The sequence below is a fragment of the Carassius auratus genome, chromosome 21 (assembly GCF_003368295.1).
Source record: "Carassius auratus strain Wakin chromosome 21, ASM336829v1, whole genome shotgun sequence".
Lineage (NCBI taxonomy): Eukaryota > Metazoa > Chordata > Actinopteri > Cypriniformes > Cyprinidae > Carassius > Carassius auratus.
The window spans coordinates 7,136,628-7,153,792 of NC_039263.1; the positions used below are offsets into that span (position 1 = coordinate 7,136,628).

The window sequence follows — 17,165 nt, forward strand, 5'->3', positions numbered from 1 at the left end:
CTGCAACAAAACAGACACACAGAGATGTCGAAACACTGTAATAACTTTAGACTTTGTACCTCAGTTTTATTAATCAGATATCAGGCATTCACTGTCCCTGTTTGTGTATTGTGTATATTTTTCGAAAAACAAACAAAAATTACTTATATGAACAGGGAAATAGTGTACATAGCAGCTATGAAATAGTACAGCTCCGACTATAGCGTGGCCGCACACACAAGCACACTTTACATGCTACATGAACATTGCGTGAAACACTTTCACAGTTTGCCATTCACAGTTCATGTGACAGAGAAAGAAAGTGTGCTATGGGGAATTTAAAGTGTGAATTTATTTGTCAAATGAGGACAAAACTGAGTCTAAATTGAGACTCTTTCCAGATCAAAAGAGATTCACAAACAAAAATCCTTTTGATTGGTAGATCAGAGCCTCTTTATGATGGCTTTCATTGCAAATGGCACAAACGGGGTACATTTGGTACATAAAACGTCTCATATATGCTAATTTGCAAACCACAGTCCACTTATCACAGTGGATGTGAGAAGGCTGTGTACCAGAACAGTGACGGTACCGCTCACTTCATCTATGCAAACAGATTCACAAAGCTCTTCTACGGTTGCTTAGCAACACATTGCTAGCAGAGAGAAGACGGTTTACATCTCTGTCTTTAGCTTCTGTTGTGATATAACTGAATAAAGAGAGTAAAAGCAGATACAGTCATTTTAAATGGCAATATTCTCCTAAAATAATCATCAAACCTTTCCTTAAGATTATTTTAAGTATTTTGGGGCTGTAGCCATTTCTGAATGCTGTAAGTGTAACCTGGTCAAATTTAACTGATTGTCTCTGTGCAAAAATATGAATATTTCACCTGAACTTAACTTTTTTATTATTATTATTACAGGGCATTATTTTTATTTCAAGTAGAAATTAAAACATGGTGTACTTTGGCCTTGAAATTGTACTTTCACTATCAAATAAAAATTTTTCACTTGTTTAAATTTCCAACATTTAACACGGACACACTATTTCATCCTTGAAGGAATGAAATTTGAAAAAGTAATCGATGCGTTCTTAATTTAATTGCATTAATTTCATGTAATTTATTCAGGACAGGTTATAAACGAAGCAAGGAACAATGCCTCATACACCAAGTCTTTATAGGTTGTGGGATGTATGATTCCTTTATGCTTTTGTAATTTTGGGGGGGGGTCTAATAATGGCTGTGCAATTAAAAACAATGAACCAAAGACTCATCACTATGATGTTGTAAAAGCATTGTGCTGAATGGGTGCCCACATACGCTGCCAAATGCTTTTTCACATTTCCAAAATTGAGCTTATTTTAATCAAATGTCACTTTAAAACATCCAGCGCATGCATGAAAGCAGAGTTTTGTGCCGGGAAGCTGACAAAGACAGCCATTAGATGGATTGAGGTAGAATCGTTTCAGGACATGGAAACATACAGAAATGATGGAAATAAAAGGAAAAAATTAAATCAAGCATTTTTACAATGTAGCAATCACTACATTGATGACGTAAAACAGCCTAGCAAAAGAGATTCAGTTGTTCTAACTGAGAAGCACCAGTATATAAATGGAGTTTGCTGAAGAAACGCCAGGAATCTCACATGTGGCTGCAACAACAGCAGGGAATAATGTGGGCAACATGGTGATGCGTGAAAATGTTGACAAATTCTATTCGCAGGTCATTACAAACAAGGTCCTATCTACAATCTGACGAGCACTTTAGGGGGATGGATTTCATGTTTAAAAAATCATCTTCATCAATCTTCATACAGAGATTCACAATCAGTAAAAAAAGAGAATAGTACTATTGACATGAAATAAAAGGCAGTTCCTCAATGTAGCCGCATGATATAATGCATTAAAGGGGTCAAGAAGCAAAAACAAAATCTAAATTCCCTTGATCTTTTGACACATAAGAGGTCATTGTACTATATAAACATCATTTTCAGAACTCAAAACTTTCTTATTACTCTAAAAACAGCTTATATTGAAGCCAGTCTGCCAAAACAACAGGCTGTGGAATGTGCCACTCTATGATGTAATAGTGTGGTTAAACACCTGCTCCACAGAGGAAGATCACCCCCTGCTTCTACATCGCTTCCTCTTTAGACCCGGCCATCGTGTCGTACATGTAGTGTAAATGAAAGCGGAAAATGCAGGTCTACGCAACAATGATGCTCTGAAGAAAACAAGACGCTGTACATTGCCAAGTTGTAGAAAAACACGATCTTTGCATCGCCTTGCTTCTGATTCTAACATTAGGAAAGAGTAAACTAACTTTAGTTTTAATGAAGTTCCAGACCACGTCAGCAAGAACTTGGTCCTTTGTTTACTTCATTTTTCTGTGGATTCTTTTACAAACAAAGCACAATTCTATGCAGGATTTTCAGAAAGACTGAAACTAAAAGACAATGATGTGCCATCTTTATTGGATTCGACCATAATGTCGCACCACACAAGTGTGAGTAACTGTTTTCATTACGTGGTCACTATTGCTTTGTCTGAGGTTGATATGTACCAAGTTTTTATGCATTTTTAACCTAAATCACAGCAGTGTTCATCTATGAAGGATGTACTGTCAAACATACACAACTGTTAACAGTGGGCGTTACTTCAGAGTCTACACTCTGCAACGCCTATTCAAATGATGAGGGGGGGGGGTTAAAACATGGCAGAAAATACCCTATTATGTTTTTTGATGTAAAAATCATAATGATTGGTAAGGGACCTTAGAGAACAGTGCAAAATAATTGAAAAAGGCAGCTAATGACCCCTTTAAGCTGTGAGAGACAACTTTTTTTCAAAAATCGCATGTTTTCAGCAAACATCCTTTTGAGGATTTGTGATTACTTTGAAGCTTTCCCTTCCACCCCCAAAGTTCAGGCTCCTTCTCGAGAAAAGAATTGGCAGAAAATCCAGAAAGAGATGCCAGGTATTGTTTCCCGGTTTATAAAACATTTTTGTACAGCTGAGCAGTATTGTGTAGCTACAGTACAGACCCACCACTGTCATTTCACCATGTCGCACTTCTGTATTTTACCCCATGTCACAAACACAGGGTTTGAAATGTCATTTGTATTATATCAGTGAGCCGCTGGCTCATCTATATCAGATGAGAAAGGAAGAAGAGATGATGTGAGGGGCGAGGTGTTGGTGGGCTGCAGACAGCTCCCGGGAGCCATGGCAACAGCATTCACATAATAGCTGCTGCTCTGCATCAGGTGGAGACGCCACGGAGAGAAAGGAGGAGGACGAGAGAGAAAAGCAAGTATGATGAATCTGCAAATGAACTCCTGAACAAAGCTGAATCATCCTGAACTAATTCGGCTCCCAAAAGACGTTCGAAATGCCTCTGGAAGACTTTTCAGAACACATATGACTCAGCATTGTGACTGTTCATTTCAGAAAGTGGTCCAGAGGTCTATTTTTATGGCCTCATACCGCTGTGCTTCGACCCAAAAGGGGAAAGGCTGTGGGCAAACCATAGTGTTGATCCAGACCACGGAGTCCCCGCAAGCCCAAGTCTGTGTGAGTCCGGCCCTCACGAGGCATGGTGGCGATGGCAGAGGCCTGAGGCTCAACCGGTAGGTTGTTGTGGTTAAGGTCCATGGTGGACAGGAGGTGCCCCAGTGAGTCCCAACGTCTGGCCGAAGGTAGGCGTATTAGGGAGGAGTAGCCACGTTCTGGAAACACGGTCACAGGGGCCATCTTGCTGGTCTCAGACTCCTGGTGCTCTCTGGAGGACCTGGATGAAGGTTTGGTGTAAGTTCCTCCCCTGGGGTCCGCCAGAACCTCACTGTAAGGGGGTGGTGGGTCTTCCATCAATACAGCCTCTTCGTAGCAGGGAGGTTTTCCAGAGATATCGGTGTCTGCTGAGAAAAACAAAGGGTTCACTAAAGAACAGGAAGTACACTGCAAGCTGCATCAAATGTACAAGGTTTTAGTTGCAAAGTCCCTCATTTACACTTGTAAGAACTGTTGCCTCATGACCCCAAGATATTGTGGCCCTTTGTTTTCCAAGTCAGCCTAGCCATCATTAAATATATACAATAACACAACTTATCAACTTATCAGATCAAAAAACACTAAATGAAGTTATCAGAGGACATTAGACAACACAAATGAGGACTCTGTATACTTTATCAGGAGAGGGTAGAAGTACTGAAGCTTTTATCATTTCCTCCAAGGTCACCTCTCACTCCAAGATGAAAGCTAGGATAGATTTTCTCCTGTTGAGGGAAGTGATAAACCAGCATATTGAGGTCAGAGATAAGAATGTGTTTGGCTGTGACTAGGCAGTGTTTTTCCCCTCTATCAGCTGTGCTTTTGCCATGAATGGAAGATGAAAGCCAACCAAGAGAAAAACCAATCTTTTAAGTCCAAGAGGCTAGCAGTGTCATGTGGAAGCACTTAGCTTATAGGCTCTTCTTAATTATCATGTGTTCTGACATAGGACTGCAGAAAATGGAGGTAGGTGGTACTTCTTAAACTGCACTGCAAACCCAACTTGTGGGAAAACATATTTTGACATTTTCTGAAGACAATGCCAATGCAAAACTCTATGTCAAAATGTGCAAAAAGGTGCTGAGTGGTTACTAGCAGGTGACTAAAGCATTTTGGGTGGTTGCAAGAGGGTGTTCTGGATAGGTAGCACATTGCTATGCTGCTAGAAGGGAATTTTAGGTGGTTCCAAAGGTGCTGCTAAAGTTTGCTGTATCATCAAAAGAGCCTAAAGGGTGGAATACATTTTTGCCCGGATTTGGAGTTCGGATGCATCAATGTTAGCTGGCAAATGTCAAAGTCAATCTGCAGATTTTGGTCAATTTAGTCAAATTTCGACAGATTTCACCGAAAATTTAATTATGGGCACAGCCTTTTTTAGCTTCAGACCATGACTCCTTGAAGTCAGAGGACATCAAATATGTTTGATATTTTGAGCTGAATTTAGAACACACATCGTTTTCATTTGTCATGCGTCTCCTAGCAACAAGGCACATTTCTACAGTATGTGAGTTTGTTGTGCTCAGGACGACTTGAAAGTACCTCTCACTTCTTTGATGCCCAGTTGTTGTTGTTTTAGCCTTTTACAAAGTCAGCAAGGGTTTCATACCTAGTGTTTTAGTGTTATAATCTGATTCTTAGATATGGCCATCCATATATTCTTTAACCCGTTTGTCCAATGTACGGTCTGGGGTAGATACGGCCAGGCCAGGTGAAAAGTCTAAGTGATGTAATTTGAAATAACATTCATGTTCAAAGCAAAAACAGAGCAGAGTTAGATAAAAATGTTTGTCTAGCCAGCACTACTAACTAAACAATAGGTCAGTTCCAGACACTCAACAGTGTACAGACCTGCTTATAATATTAACATAAACTGCATTTATCTTTAATTCCCAAGGACAATGTTACAGCAGAGAGGACCCTTCTATCAACACTCCTGATGGTGATTTGGAATTTATTCATATACAATATTAAATACATTCTTTGGGGAAAATGTACTTATCATAGATGGTGGTTTGAAGGTATTATACATAATATTAAAGGGGTCCTATTATGCTCTTTTACAAAGTCTTGATTTTGTTTTAGGGGTGTACTAAAACAGGCTCGAAAAAACAAAATAATTTTCGAAAAACACAATAATTTTTTCACATATTTTACATGTGTAAAATGCGCCTTCTGGAATGAGATGTGCTGTGATTGGTTAGCTGGGCCAGTCTGTGCTGTGATTGGTTACCTGTCAGTGTGTGTTGTGACTGACAGCACTCGGCACCTGGTCTGGAAATGTCCTGCCTCTTACCAAAGCTGCCAGCTGCGAGCTTCAGTTTAAATATTGCGTTATAATCGAATAAATTTGAGTGCGATTTTAAACCTGGATGATTGTAACCACTCCAAGTTCGTCTGTGAACAACTAGTGCGTCTCAGACATAGTGATAACACTCGTTGTATTCTCTAGTGCAGCTCAACCAGGTCTCATCCCATTGGTCGATCACAAATCCCGGAAAATATACGTTGTTGTCCAAAGTCATTTGTTGTAGTTTTTGAAAAGTGATTTCTGTTAAACAAAATATCTCCTTTTGAATTGGACTTTGAGCTTTGTAACTTTGCAGATCTTTTTTCTGCTCAAACGGCAACATTACAGACTAACTAAAGTTGAAAAAGTGAATAAGCATAATAGCACCCCTTTAAAAGAGTATATTAAATATCACAGCAGTTTCTCTAAAACTTTATATTATATCAAATACAATTTTGTCACATGGTGCCCAAGGCATCACAGGGGACAAAATGAGCCTGTTGTTGTAAAGTGATACAAAGTCTCTTTAAAGAGCACAATTCTTTCTGACTCTTACTCTTTTGTGAGCTGACTTATAGCTCAGACCTTGTCTTAATGTGTGGTCATCCATCCTGTGTGTTTGGCACAGGTTTAAAGGGACATTCTTCCCCCATGGCCAGGGATCCACCAACACTGGCAGTCTGCCTGTCTGCCAAAGCACATGATTAGCCTGGCTCTAATGCTGTACAGTACTCCTCTGCCTACACAACACCCACACAAGACTCACTGTTACCATGTCATACATGAAAGAATGCAGCTCACCCTGCCATCACTGTGTGAGGTGTTGTGAGTGGTACAGCTCAAGATGGACGATCGTTGTTGCTTGAAACACAACATGCTTAATGTATGTTTTAATAAAAGGTAATAAAGGTGGAGCATCCTGTGTTTGGTTATTGGATTTTGCTGATTGCTATGTAAAAGATAATAATACTAAATTGGATTTGAAAGGTTAACAAGCTTTTAAGTTTGAAGGTGTTATGAAGGCATTATGCACTTTAAATGCTTTAACATCTAGCCTATACAGCATTATTGTTAAAGCCGTCTATAGGAATTTTAATCAAGTTATGTCTGATTATTAAGACACGTGAAGCACTAAAGTTAAAACTGGGGCTGTCCCGAGTTTAGTGGATATAGCTTAAAATCTTTAGTAGGTGTAAGACTAAAAAAGGTGTAATGTATTAAAAAAAAAACTGTAATCTCCAAATCTTTACAAGTCAACATGATTACACTTGTATTCTCACAGCTTTATAACTATGAGACATTACATATTAGAAGAAAAGGATGTAAAAACTACATGAAAATTAGCCAAGGACACATTACAGTGAAAGAGAAATTTGCAATTTACCAGTAACCAGAAATTGGAAAAGGAGAAATCAAAACATTTGTCATATCAAAGGTGTAGTCCTGTTTTATTGACCTATATCCTACTACAGGTTCGTTTCATCAACAGACCTAATAATTCACAAACCTCAAATGTTGATTTCATGGAATCTTTAGGGCATGGCTCATTGAAAATGCTCTTCAGAACCAAATCTTCCGAAAATGTGGTTGGACAAAGGTAATTCTTAATTTTAATAGTCCCCATATCTCTAACTGCAGACAAAAATGCATTGGATGACTGAGCTTGTTTAAACATCCTACCTTCTGGGATAGTCCAGTTTGCCTGAGGGAGAGTGTGTGTTACAGGCAGCTGTGAAGATATCATTTGAATGGGTGGGCAGACCTGAGGGGGCTCCCTGGGAGGATATCCCCCTCCAGTGCACTCCAGAGGCTCCATCTCCAGTGCCCGCAGGCACTGTTCCCTCAGCCTCTCTTCACGTCGGCGCTTCAACTTGCGCTGGGCGAAGCTGCAAAAGCAGCAAAGCATGACAATGAGAGCCCAGATGAGCCAGAAGCCGGCAAAGCACGCCAGAAACGTATAGGTGCCCTGTGACATCACCATGATTATCCCCTTGATGAGGTTTGGGCCCTCCAGGATCCAGTGGGAGGATTTAAAGTCAGATTATGATGTGGAGTTCACTCACCAAGACTCATAGCTACCCTATTTCTACAAATGATGTAGTTTAAAATGATTTATCTATTTAAAATGAGTCTATCCAAGTGTTTGCTGAGCTCATTTTCTCAAAGTTAACCAGAGGTCAGTTTGAATTGTGTTTCATGAAAATGCAAGATTTCCGATATATGTCAAAGGGAAACTGAAGAGGCACTTTCCGACGGTCTGCCAGGGCCTCTTTTACAAGAAGAAATAAATATCTGCAGATGCTCCTTTTTCCTGACAGCTGGTGCAATGAGGGAATGCTAAAGTCTCACAGTGCCTGGATCTCCTCCTGTGTTGTGATCCACCGCTGAGCAGATCAGGGCTCTTCAGATCTCTAGAGGACATCGGCAGTCACGCTGCTCAACAAAGAGAAAGAACATAGAAGGGGGCAACCGTCATAAGTTATGAACTTAAAACACAGACCTTTAATATTTCACACACAATGACCCATTTCATAATTAACCTCAGCTGTTCAAGCACAACTCACACAATGGCTTGAGAGGGTAAGAAATATCAATTTTGTTCATTGAGAGAGTGGGAGTACACATAGTACACTAGAAGTATGGCACATAGTCTTAGAGTTTGTACTTGACTAACTGGGGCCCAGGTCAGGAAGCAGACAGACTGGCTAAAGCCACCGTCTGCTAGACACCTCACACCACAAAAATCTGTTAATTCTAAGCACAGAGACACTTTCACCTAGATAACACAATATAGAGACTGTGTCTGTACCCCAAACTAGAAAATACAAATAACGTCCAAACCAATTTAAGAGTAACAATTTAATTGAGGTTCAACAAATGAAAAACAGATGCAATACGGATAAACAAATGTTAATCATAAATCCCCTGTTATGTTTGTACTGGCTACTGTATACAGGCCACCAGGGCACCATACAGACTTTATTAAAGAGCTTGCTGATTTTACATCTGAGGTAGTGCTGGCTGCAGATAAAGTTTTAATTGTTGGTGATTTTAATATCCATGTTGATAATGAAAAAGATGCATTAAGATCAGTGTTTATAGACATTCTGAACTCTATTGGGGTTAGAAAACATGTCTCAGGACCCACTCATTGTCTAGATTTAATACTGTAACATGGAATTGATGTTGATGGGGTTGAAATTATGCAGCCAAGTGATGATATCTCAGATTATTATTTAGTTTTGTGCAAATTTCATATAGCTAAAACTGTAAATTCTACAGTACATCTTGTATGTACTGTATGGTAGAACCATCACTTCTACCACAAAAAAACTTCTACCACGCTTTGTAAGTAATCTTCCTGATGTATCCCAATTCCTTAGCATATCCAAAACCTCAGAACAACTTGATGATGTACAGTAACAGGAACTATGGACTCTCTCTTTTCTAGCATTTTAAATCCAGTTGCTCCTTTACACTTAAGGGAGGTTAAGGAAAACAGTCTGACACAGTGGCGTAGCCACGGGTGTGCCAGGGTATGCCTGTGCCACCCAGAGTGGCAGCTGGCACACCTAAAAATAGATGCAGAATTATTTTTTATAGTCTCAATAAAAAAAATGTTGTTGCTATTGTTGTTTGTTTAGAATATATATATATAGAATATATATATATATATATATATATATATATATATATATAAATCAACTCTTTAACGCGTAAATTACAAATATTTTAACTGACCCCTTGTTTCCATGGCAACGCGTCATGATTGTCACGTGACACGCCGCAGCCACTAACAGATGTATCGGTATTCGTTTTTTTTTTTCCATTTTTTATTAAAATATATACGCAACCTTGCTTACCATGTCAACTATCTGATATTCCGATTCTTCGTTTAAAAACCTTTATAAGTTATCTTGATCTATAACGAGATGAGTGCTGCAGTTCAGAGTCCTGTCAGCCAGATTTAACGTACAGCACTTGAATTCCCCAGTTTCTCCCGAAATACATGAAAGTAAGTGGCTGTTGAACTGGACGAAGAATAGAGTAAACTTTTTTGTTCTGCTATGTCTGTCTGATATATGAATAAAACACGTCGGCCAATTACTTTTGATTAGATAGTTTTTGCTCCTTCCATAGACATCAGTGTGTATTTTACAAACTACCAATGTATTTTTTTTACTAGTGGTTATGTATATTTAAATGTATGGAACCTAAAATAAACATTATGTGGTTGAAAACACTGCATATTAATTGTGATATATGACAAGCGCTGAGTGCGTCCGTCTCTGGCTCAGTGCCAGCCAACGCGCGAAAGCTGTTTGAATCTGGCAGTTCTGTGACGTCACTGAACATTCTAAATCATACTCTCAGGGGCACAGAAATAAGAATCCAATATATGGTGCAATAATGCTAAAAATGTTAAAATGTAATTTACATTTTAAATTATCTTAGTTAAAATATATCTGCCGACATTTGGACTGCCAACCAATCAGCAAACAGCAGCTGACTGTGACCCCAGCAGTCTATGATATAAACAGATAATTTTAGATTGCACATTGCTAGCTAGCAATATGTCGCAGAGCTCCTTTCTTAATTTTTTTTTAGCAAAAAACCTCGGCTTGATGGACAGCCGGACACAAGGCTTTATAACGTTACACCTGATAAGGATGTTTCTCGCTCCCGGGCCCAACATCAACAGACAGTGTTGTCAGATTGGAAATGTCCAAGTATCGTACCAGAAATTAAAAATTATCGTATTTGGAAGAAAATTATTACATTTAACAATTAACTACATGTTGACACGACCTGCAAATAACCGCTAGGAGTATGGTTGGACGGAAGCAGTGCAACAAAAATACTATCCCATAATTTTGCACAGTAATCTGACAATAAATGTGGCACACCCAGATTTTCATATGCACACCCAAAATCTCTTTTCTGGCTACGCTACTGGTCTGACACCATGGTATAATGAGTACACTCGCACCCTAAAGAGAGCAGCCTGCAAAATGGAGCGCAGCTGGAGGAAAACAAAATTAGAGGTATTTTGTATTGCTTGGTGACTGAGAAAGTAACCTATCCTACAGAAAAGCATTAAAAACTGCTAGATTGGATTACTTTTCGTCTCTTTTAGAAGGAAACAAACATAACCCCAGGTATTTATTCAATACAGTGGCTAAATTAACGAAAAATAAGGTTGAGATTTCCCAATTATATTCCTTCTTAAAGAAAAATGGTATCTGTGAGGATTTCCAGTCAGGATTTAGACCGTATCATAGTACTGAGACTGCTCTCCTTAGAGTTATAAATGACCTGCTCTTATCATCTGAACGTGGTTGTTTCTGTCTATAAGTGCTATTGGATCTTAGTGCTGCATTCGATACTATTGACCACAACATTCTTTTGCATAGACTAAAAAACTTTCTTGCCATTAATGGAAGTGCATTAGCATGGTTTAAATCGTACTTATATGCCCACCATAAATTCATAGCGGTGAATGAAAAGACATTTCGATCACAAGTGCAGTATGGAGTACCTCAAGGCTCAGTACTAGGGCCGTTACTCTTCATGCTTTACATGTTACCCTTGGGAGATATAACCAGGAAACACAGTGTTACCTTTCACTGTTATGCAGATGATACTCAACTCTATATTTCTTTGCGGCCCAGCGAAACATATCAATTTGAAAAACTAAAGGAATACTGTACATAGTCGATATAAAAAACTGAATGACGAGTAATTTCTTACTGCTAAATCTACGCTGTCTAAGACTTAATGGCTGGTCTGTCAATTCTTCGTCATCAGTTTGGAACCTATGTGTGCCTTGGTGTGCTATTTGATAGCAATCTTTCCTTAGAAAGCCATGTTTCTAGCATTTGTAAAACTGCATTTTTCCATCTCAGAGATATATCTAAATTGCGGCCTATGCTCTCAATGTCAAATGCAGGAATGTTAATCCATGCATTTATGACCTCAAGGTTAGATAATGCTTTATTGGGTGGTTGTTCTTCACACAAAACAAACTCCACCTAGTTCAAAATGCAGCAGCTAGAGTTCTTACTAGAACCAGGAGGTATGACCATATTAGCCTGGTTCTGTCAACACTGCACTGGCTCCCTGTCAAACATTGTATAGATTTTAAAATCTTGCTTATTACTTATAAAGCTCTGAATGGTTTAGCACCTAAGTATTTGAACGAGCTCTTGTTATATTATAGTCCTCCACGTCTTTAAAGGATTTTTAGGCTGCATTAAATAGGTAAACAGAGAACCGGGAACAACACCTGATGTACTTGCTTCTCATCGTTAGAAGAATGTTTCATTATCTAAACTAATATTATTATGTTTATCTATTATTCTGAGGTCACCGTAGCCACCAGATCCAGTCTCTATCCAGATCAGAGGGTCACTGCAGTCACCCGGATCCAGTACGTATTCAGCCTAGATGGTGGATCAGCACCTAGAAAGGACCTCTACATCCCTGAAAGACAGCGGAGACCAGGACAACTAGAGCCCCAGAGACAGATCCCCTTGTAAAGACCTTGTCTCAGACGGCCACCAGGACAAGACCACAGGAAACTGATGATTCTTCTGCACAATATGACTTTGCTGCAGCCTGGAACTGAACTGCTGGTTTCGTCTGGTCAGAGTAGAACTAGCCCCCCAACTGAGCCTGGTTTCTCCCAAGGTTTTTACTCCATTCTGTCACTGATGGAGTTTTGGGGCTAGGCTGTCGCCTCTGGCTTGCTTAGTTTGGGACACTTCATTTACAGCAATATCGTTGACTTGATTGCACAGATACTATTTAAAATGAACTGAGCTGAATGATGACATCACTGAATTTAGTGATGAACTGCCTCTAACTGTCATTTTGCATTATTGACACACTGTTTTCCTAATTAATGTTGTGCAGTTGCTTTGACACAATCTTTTTTGTTTAATGCGCTATATAAATAAAGGTGACTTGACTTGACATAGATTTCCAGAAATATTGTGAGAAAACGGTGTTAACAGCATGAATTTTCATTTACTAATGTATTTTGAGACACTTGAAGATTAATGATAGATTTTTTATCAATAAGATTAAGACAACTTATATAACCAGTTCTGATCTTGTCAAATTATCTATTAAAGCTTTTTTCTCACACACATTTACATCTCTATCCAAATAAGATCTTGGTGACCTTGAGGAAATAGATTAAATATTTTTCCTGCTTCATTGGCATTTTCTTTTTGGTGTTTCTACAACATGTGGTCATCCATTTCTGACTGCATCAACATACTGCCTTAAAATATATTCAGTTATGTCACCTTTGGAGGACATTACCAATAGATTACCTGAAAGAACTGCTAGAGCTGCAATACACTGGGGAAAAGTATCAGTTGATAAATAATGGTTGATTCCTAAAATTTTACAGCTCTGATTCCTTATTTAGTGTCTGTTATGTTCAACATATCTAACCTACCTTCATAGACATTCAGTTTAGAGGAATGGTCAGAGAACTAGATAAACAAGCTTTTTTACATGAAAGAGGAGGAGGCTGTCGTGAAGAAGAAATGTGACTTTGCCTAACCTCAATAATGTTCCCCGTTATCACAATATCATTAATATAAACGAATAATGCATTGTATAATATTGTATGCGTTCAGAATAGGCTAAATAAATAAATACTAGAACCTTGACTATTTGATTAAAATTATTAAATGTTTTATGATAACCAAATACATTTCACAAAAGAAGGTGGTGTAAACGTATTTAAATATAGCAACCGCGTATTTAATGTTTGGTAAGCTTATATCTCCAGTGCTTACAATATATGAACAAATCCATAAATAAATAATCCAATGATGCCCATCGTTTAATATACATGGAATGATGTGCTGTCTCCCAGGTGGGTAATATTTGTGGAAAAATGTGCGCAATTGTAAAAGGTAGATGAACACTATATTATGAACAGCAGAGGGGGAAATAAAATAATTCAAAGACATGATCATGTTAACTTATAAACGTCTGCATCACCATTGAGCTTTTATTAGGCGTAGCCTATACTACATTCGCTTTTTCATAATACCTTTAACCACCAATATATTACATGTTTGTAATTTTAAACAAATACATATGCTTCTAAGCTCGTACTTACATGATAAGCGTCTTCCAGTCACGATGAGTTAATTTTCAGACGCGTGACACCATTCAATGGACTGGACGTGACTCAATCCAAATAAAGTTGCGGTAGTTTTCAGTGGCACAGAATGTTAACAGCAGACTTGTTGGTAGAGGAGTGTGTTCTTTCCTTTCTCCACTAATGTTTACCTGGATAAACAGAAAGTGTTTCGCGTTCCGCGTCATTCCTCGAGGTCATGATGCGCGCGGTGGTTAATGGACACCTGTATTTGACGCGCGCGCGTCATGAAACACCCACATTGGCACTCCGCTCTGCTGCTGTCACGAGGACTCTGTATCAAATTGAGAATAAGGGTTCTCCAAACAAACTGACATGATCGCTCCTCCTTTTTAACTGTTTGTAGAACAAAGCGATCGAAGTGGCACGATTTTGACTGAATAGGCTTGTTTGCTGTGTTTTGAATGAGATCAGTAATCTCTTAGGTTATTGGTGGTGTGACTATTATGGTATAGGATACTTCATTAATTTTCTCTAGACTCCTGACATATGTTTCAGTATCCAAAAACTTTCTGAATATAGAAGATGTGCAAGAAAATTCTGCATAGGAATGACCATGGCCAAGAGCATTCTGTATTGGAAAGAACATTTTCAAAAGCATCCTTCATAAGTCACGTCAAGTCACCTTTATTTATTCAGTGCTTTTAACAATACAGACTGTGTCAAAGCCCTTTACAGTATTGAATAGTAAAATAGTATGTCAATAATGCAAAATTACAATAGTAAACACTAAATTTTCAGTTAAAGGCAGTTCATCACTGAACTCAGTTCAGTTTAAATAGTATCTGTGCAATCAAGTCAATTATATCACTGTAGATGAAGTGACCCCAACTAAGCTAGCCACAGCTGACAGCAGCAAGGAACCAAAACTCCATCGGTGACAGAATGGAGAAAAAACCTTGGGAGAAACCAGGCTCAGTTGGGGGGCCAATTCTCCTCTGACCAGACGAAACCAGCAGTTCAATACCAGACTGCAGCAAAGTCAGATTGTGCAGAAAAATCTTCTGTTTCCAGTGGTCTTGTCCTGTTGGCCATCTGATATCTGTCTCTGATCTAGTTGTCTTGGTCTCTGCTGTCTTTTAGGGATGTAGACGTCCTTTCTAGGTGCTGATCCACCATCTGGGCTGGATACGTACTGGATCCGGGTGACTGCAGTGACCCTCAGAATAAGAAAGAAACAGACTAAGATTAGTGTAGATGTAGCAAGTACATCGTGTGTAATTAGGAGTGTTCCCAGTTCAGGTTGTCCTAATTAATGCAGCCTAAAAATCCTTCAACAGATTTGAATATTAGAAATGTGTTAGTGTGTTATGTAAGCCAGGTTTTTTCAGAATTTATGTTATATTTTATATTTGGCAGAACCATCTCTACAGCTCCTTTTGCCAGTAAATTCACCACCTCGGCTCACCTTTTATTTTACTGTATTTATCTTATATAGAGCATAAGAGAATATGCCCAAAAACATTTTGCATGGGAGAGAACATTCAAGATCATTATGCATAGGAAAGAACATGCTCAAGAGTATCCTGCGTAAGAGAGAATATGTTCAAGAACATTTTACCTGGGAGAGCATGTTTATGTTATTCATGAATGGAGAGAACATTCTTAAGAACATTTTGAATAGTATAGAACATGCTCAAGGACTGTATGCATAGGAAAAATATGCTCTAGAATATTTTGCATAGGAGAGAGCATGCTCAAGAACATTCTGTATCAGAGAGAACATGCCCAAAACATTTCAATAGTATAGAACATGCTCAAGAACATTTTGCATAGAAGTCAGCATGCTCAAGAACATTCTGTATTAGAAAGAACTTGCATAAAAACATTCTTTATAGAAGAGAACATGCTCAAAAACATTTTTCAGAGATGACAGCTTGCCCAAGAACATTCTGTATAGGAGATAATATGCTTAAAATCATTTTGAAAAAGATAGAATCATGTTCATGTTCAATACATTCTGTATAGCAATGTTTCCCAACTCTGTTCCTTGAGGCACCCCGACAGTATACATTTTGGATTTCTCCCTTACCATACCAATCTATTTATTACGTTTATTCAGGTGTGTTTGATTAGAAATAGTTTGGATGTTAGTGATGGGGTGCCTCCATTGAGGTTGGGAAACTGCTATGTAGATTGCAACAGCAGCCTATGTTCCTTAAATATTTTTCCCATTTGGGATTTTATAAAGTTCAGAGGTGAATTACAACATTTCACAATGTACTGTAAATCACAATCACTAAATTCCCGCCGACAGACAATGGGCACACCGTTAGTACCATAAACAAAAATGCTGTTTGATTGGCTGTGTCATTTGCCTGAGAGCATTGTCTGTGTTTAATTTTAGATCTAGTCTCTCTACCCACACTTCTCATTTTATACTTAAATAATTCTGGCATGCTGTGGACACCATTAATGCCTGTGTTGATTTTTGAAAGTCTTGGGAAAAACCTCCTTGAAGCAGTCTTTGTTTTTATTCTCAACAACAGCCTCTCCCGCTGGCCCTGTGGATGAATAAAAGGCATCAGAGAGTCTGGTTTTACCTTTTATTTTCAGGCATCACATACATTCTTTGTAATGCAGTTTAGAGACATCAACCTTGAGCTATAAACAGTTTCTTTAGAGAGCAGAAACATGGAAACATTTTCATACCTAAACAATTACTCCTATACATTTAATCACTTCACCAGCTGTTCTCTATTCTGTCCTTGGGTGTCTTCCTTGTGTTAAAGATGCAATATTTTTAAGATTTAGTACTGCACTAGTAGCCAAGTCATGGTGTCAAGTCAGAGGTGGGTTTCATTTAACTGCAAGTGTCCTGCAAAGTGGACTTGACAAGATATTCTGTGTCTTTAGTGAGATGTCAATCTGAAGGGAGCAAACATGCTCAGTTTGAAGGGCACTGCAAATAGCATAGGGAATAAAGGAACATCAATACATCACTTCACAGACGGCGGAGAGGGAAATTTACTCACCAATGCTTTTGCATCTCTCTAGAACTTAATGTTTGAATAAAAATAAAGTGAATATTATTTAAGGCTCCAATGTACCAGTGCATATTCGTGTGTTTCAAATAGAATCAATGTTTAGAATAACACTTCATGATTAGCCTGCTGGTTTTTTCTATACCCTAAGCCAGTGGTTTTCAGTCCTGTTCCT

The 17,165-nt window shown here is 38.6% G+C and overlaps 1 protein-coding gene and 2 long non-coding RNA genes across 4 annotated transcripts; 1 reads left to right on the forward strand and 2 right to left on the reverse strand.

Moving 5' to 3' along the window:
* Positions 1 to 41: 41 nt before the first annotated feature.
* prr7 (proline rich 7 (synaptic)) lies at positions 42 to 14,289 on the reverse strand. Of its 2 annotated transcripts, none has more exons than XM_026195704.1 (3): positions 13,965 to 14,289; positions 7,502 to 8,254; positions 42 to 3,899 (listed from the first exon to the last, which is right to left on the reverse strand). In XM_026195704.1, the coding sequence occupies exons 2-3, from the start codon at positions 7,800 to 7,802 to the stop codon at positions 3,466 to 3,468; spliced, it is 735 nt and encodes a 244-aa protein (XP_026051489.1). In that variant the 5' UTR covers positions 7,803 to 8,254; positions 13,965 to 14,289; the 3' UTR covers positions 42 to 3,465. The 2 variants fall into 2 exon arrangements, with proteins under 2 accessions (XP_026051489.1, XP_026051487.1); XM_026195702.1 differs by having other exon boundaries at positions 42 to 3,902.
* On the forward strand, positions 3,909 to 6,743 carry LOC113038359 (uncharacterized). The gene is made up of 2 exons (XR_003274773.1): positions 3,909 to 5,473; positions 6,450 to 6,743. It is a non-coding gene; the product is annotated as an uncharacterized LOC113038359 (long non-coding RNA).
* A 1,033-nt stretch (positions 14,290 to 15,322) lies between the features above and the next one.
* On the reverse strand, positions 15,323 to 17,165 carry LOC113039166 (uncharacterized). Its single transcript, XR_003274886.1, has 3 exons — positions 16,982 to 17,165; positions 16,659 to 16,874; positions 15,323 to 16,510 (listed from the first exon to the last, which is right to left on the reverse strand). It is a non-coding gene; the product is annotated as an uncharacterized LOC113039166 (long non-coding RNA).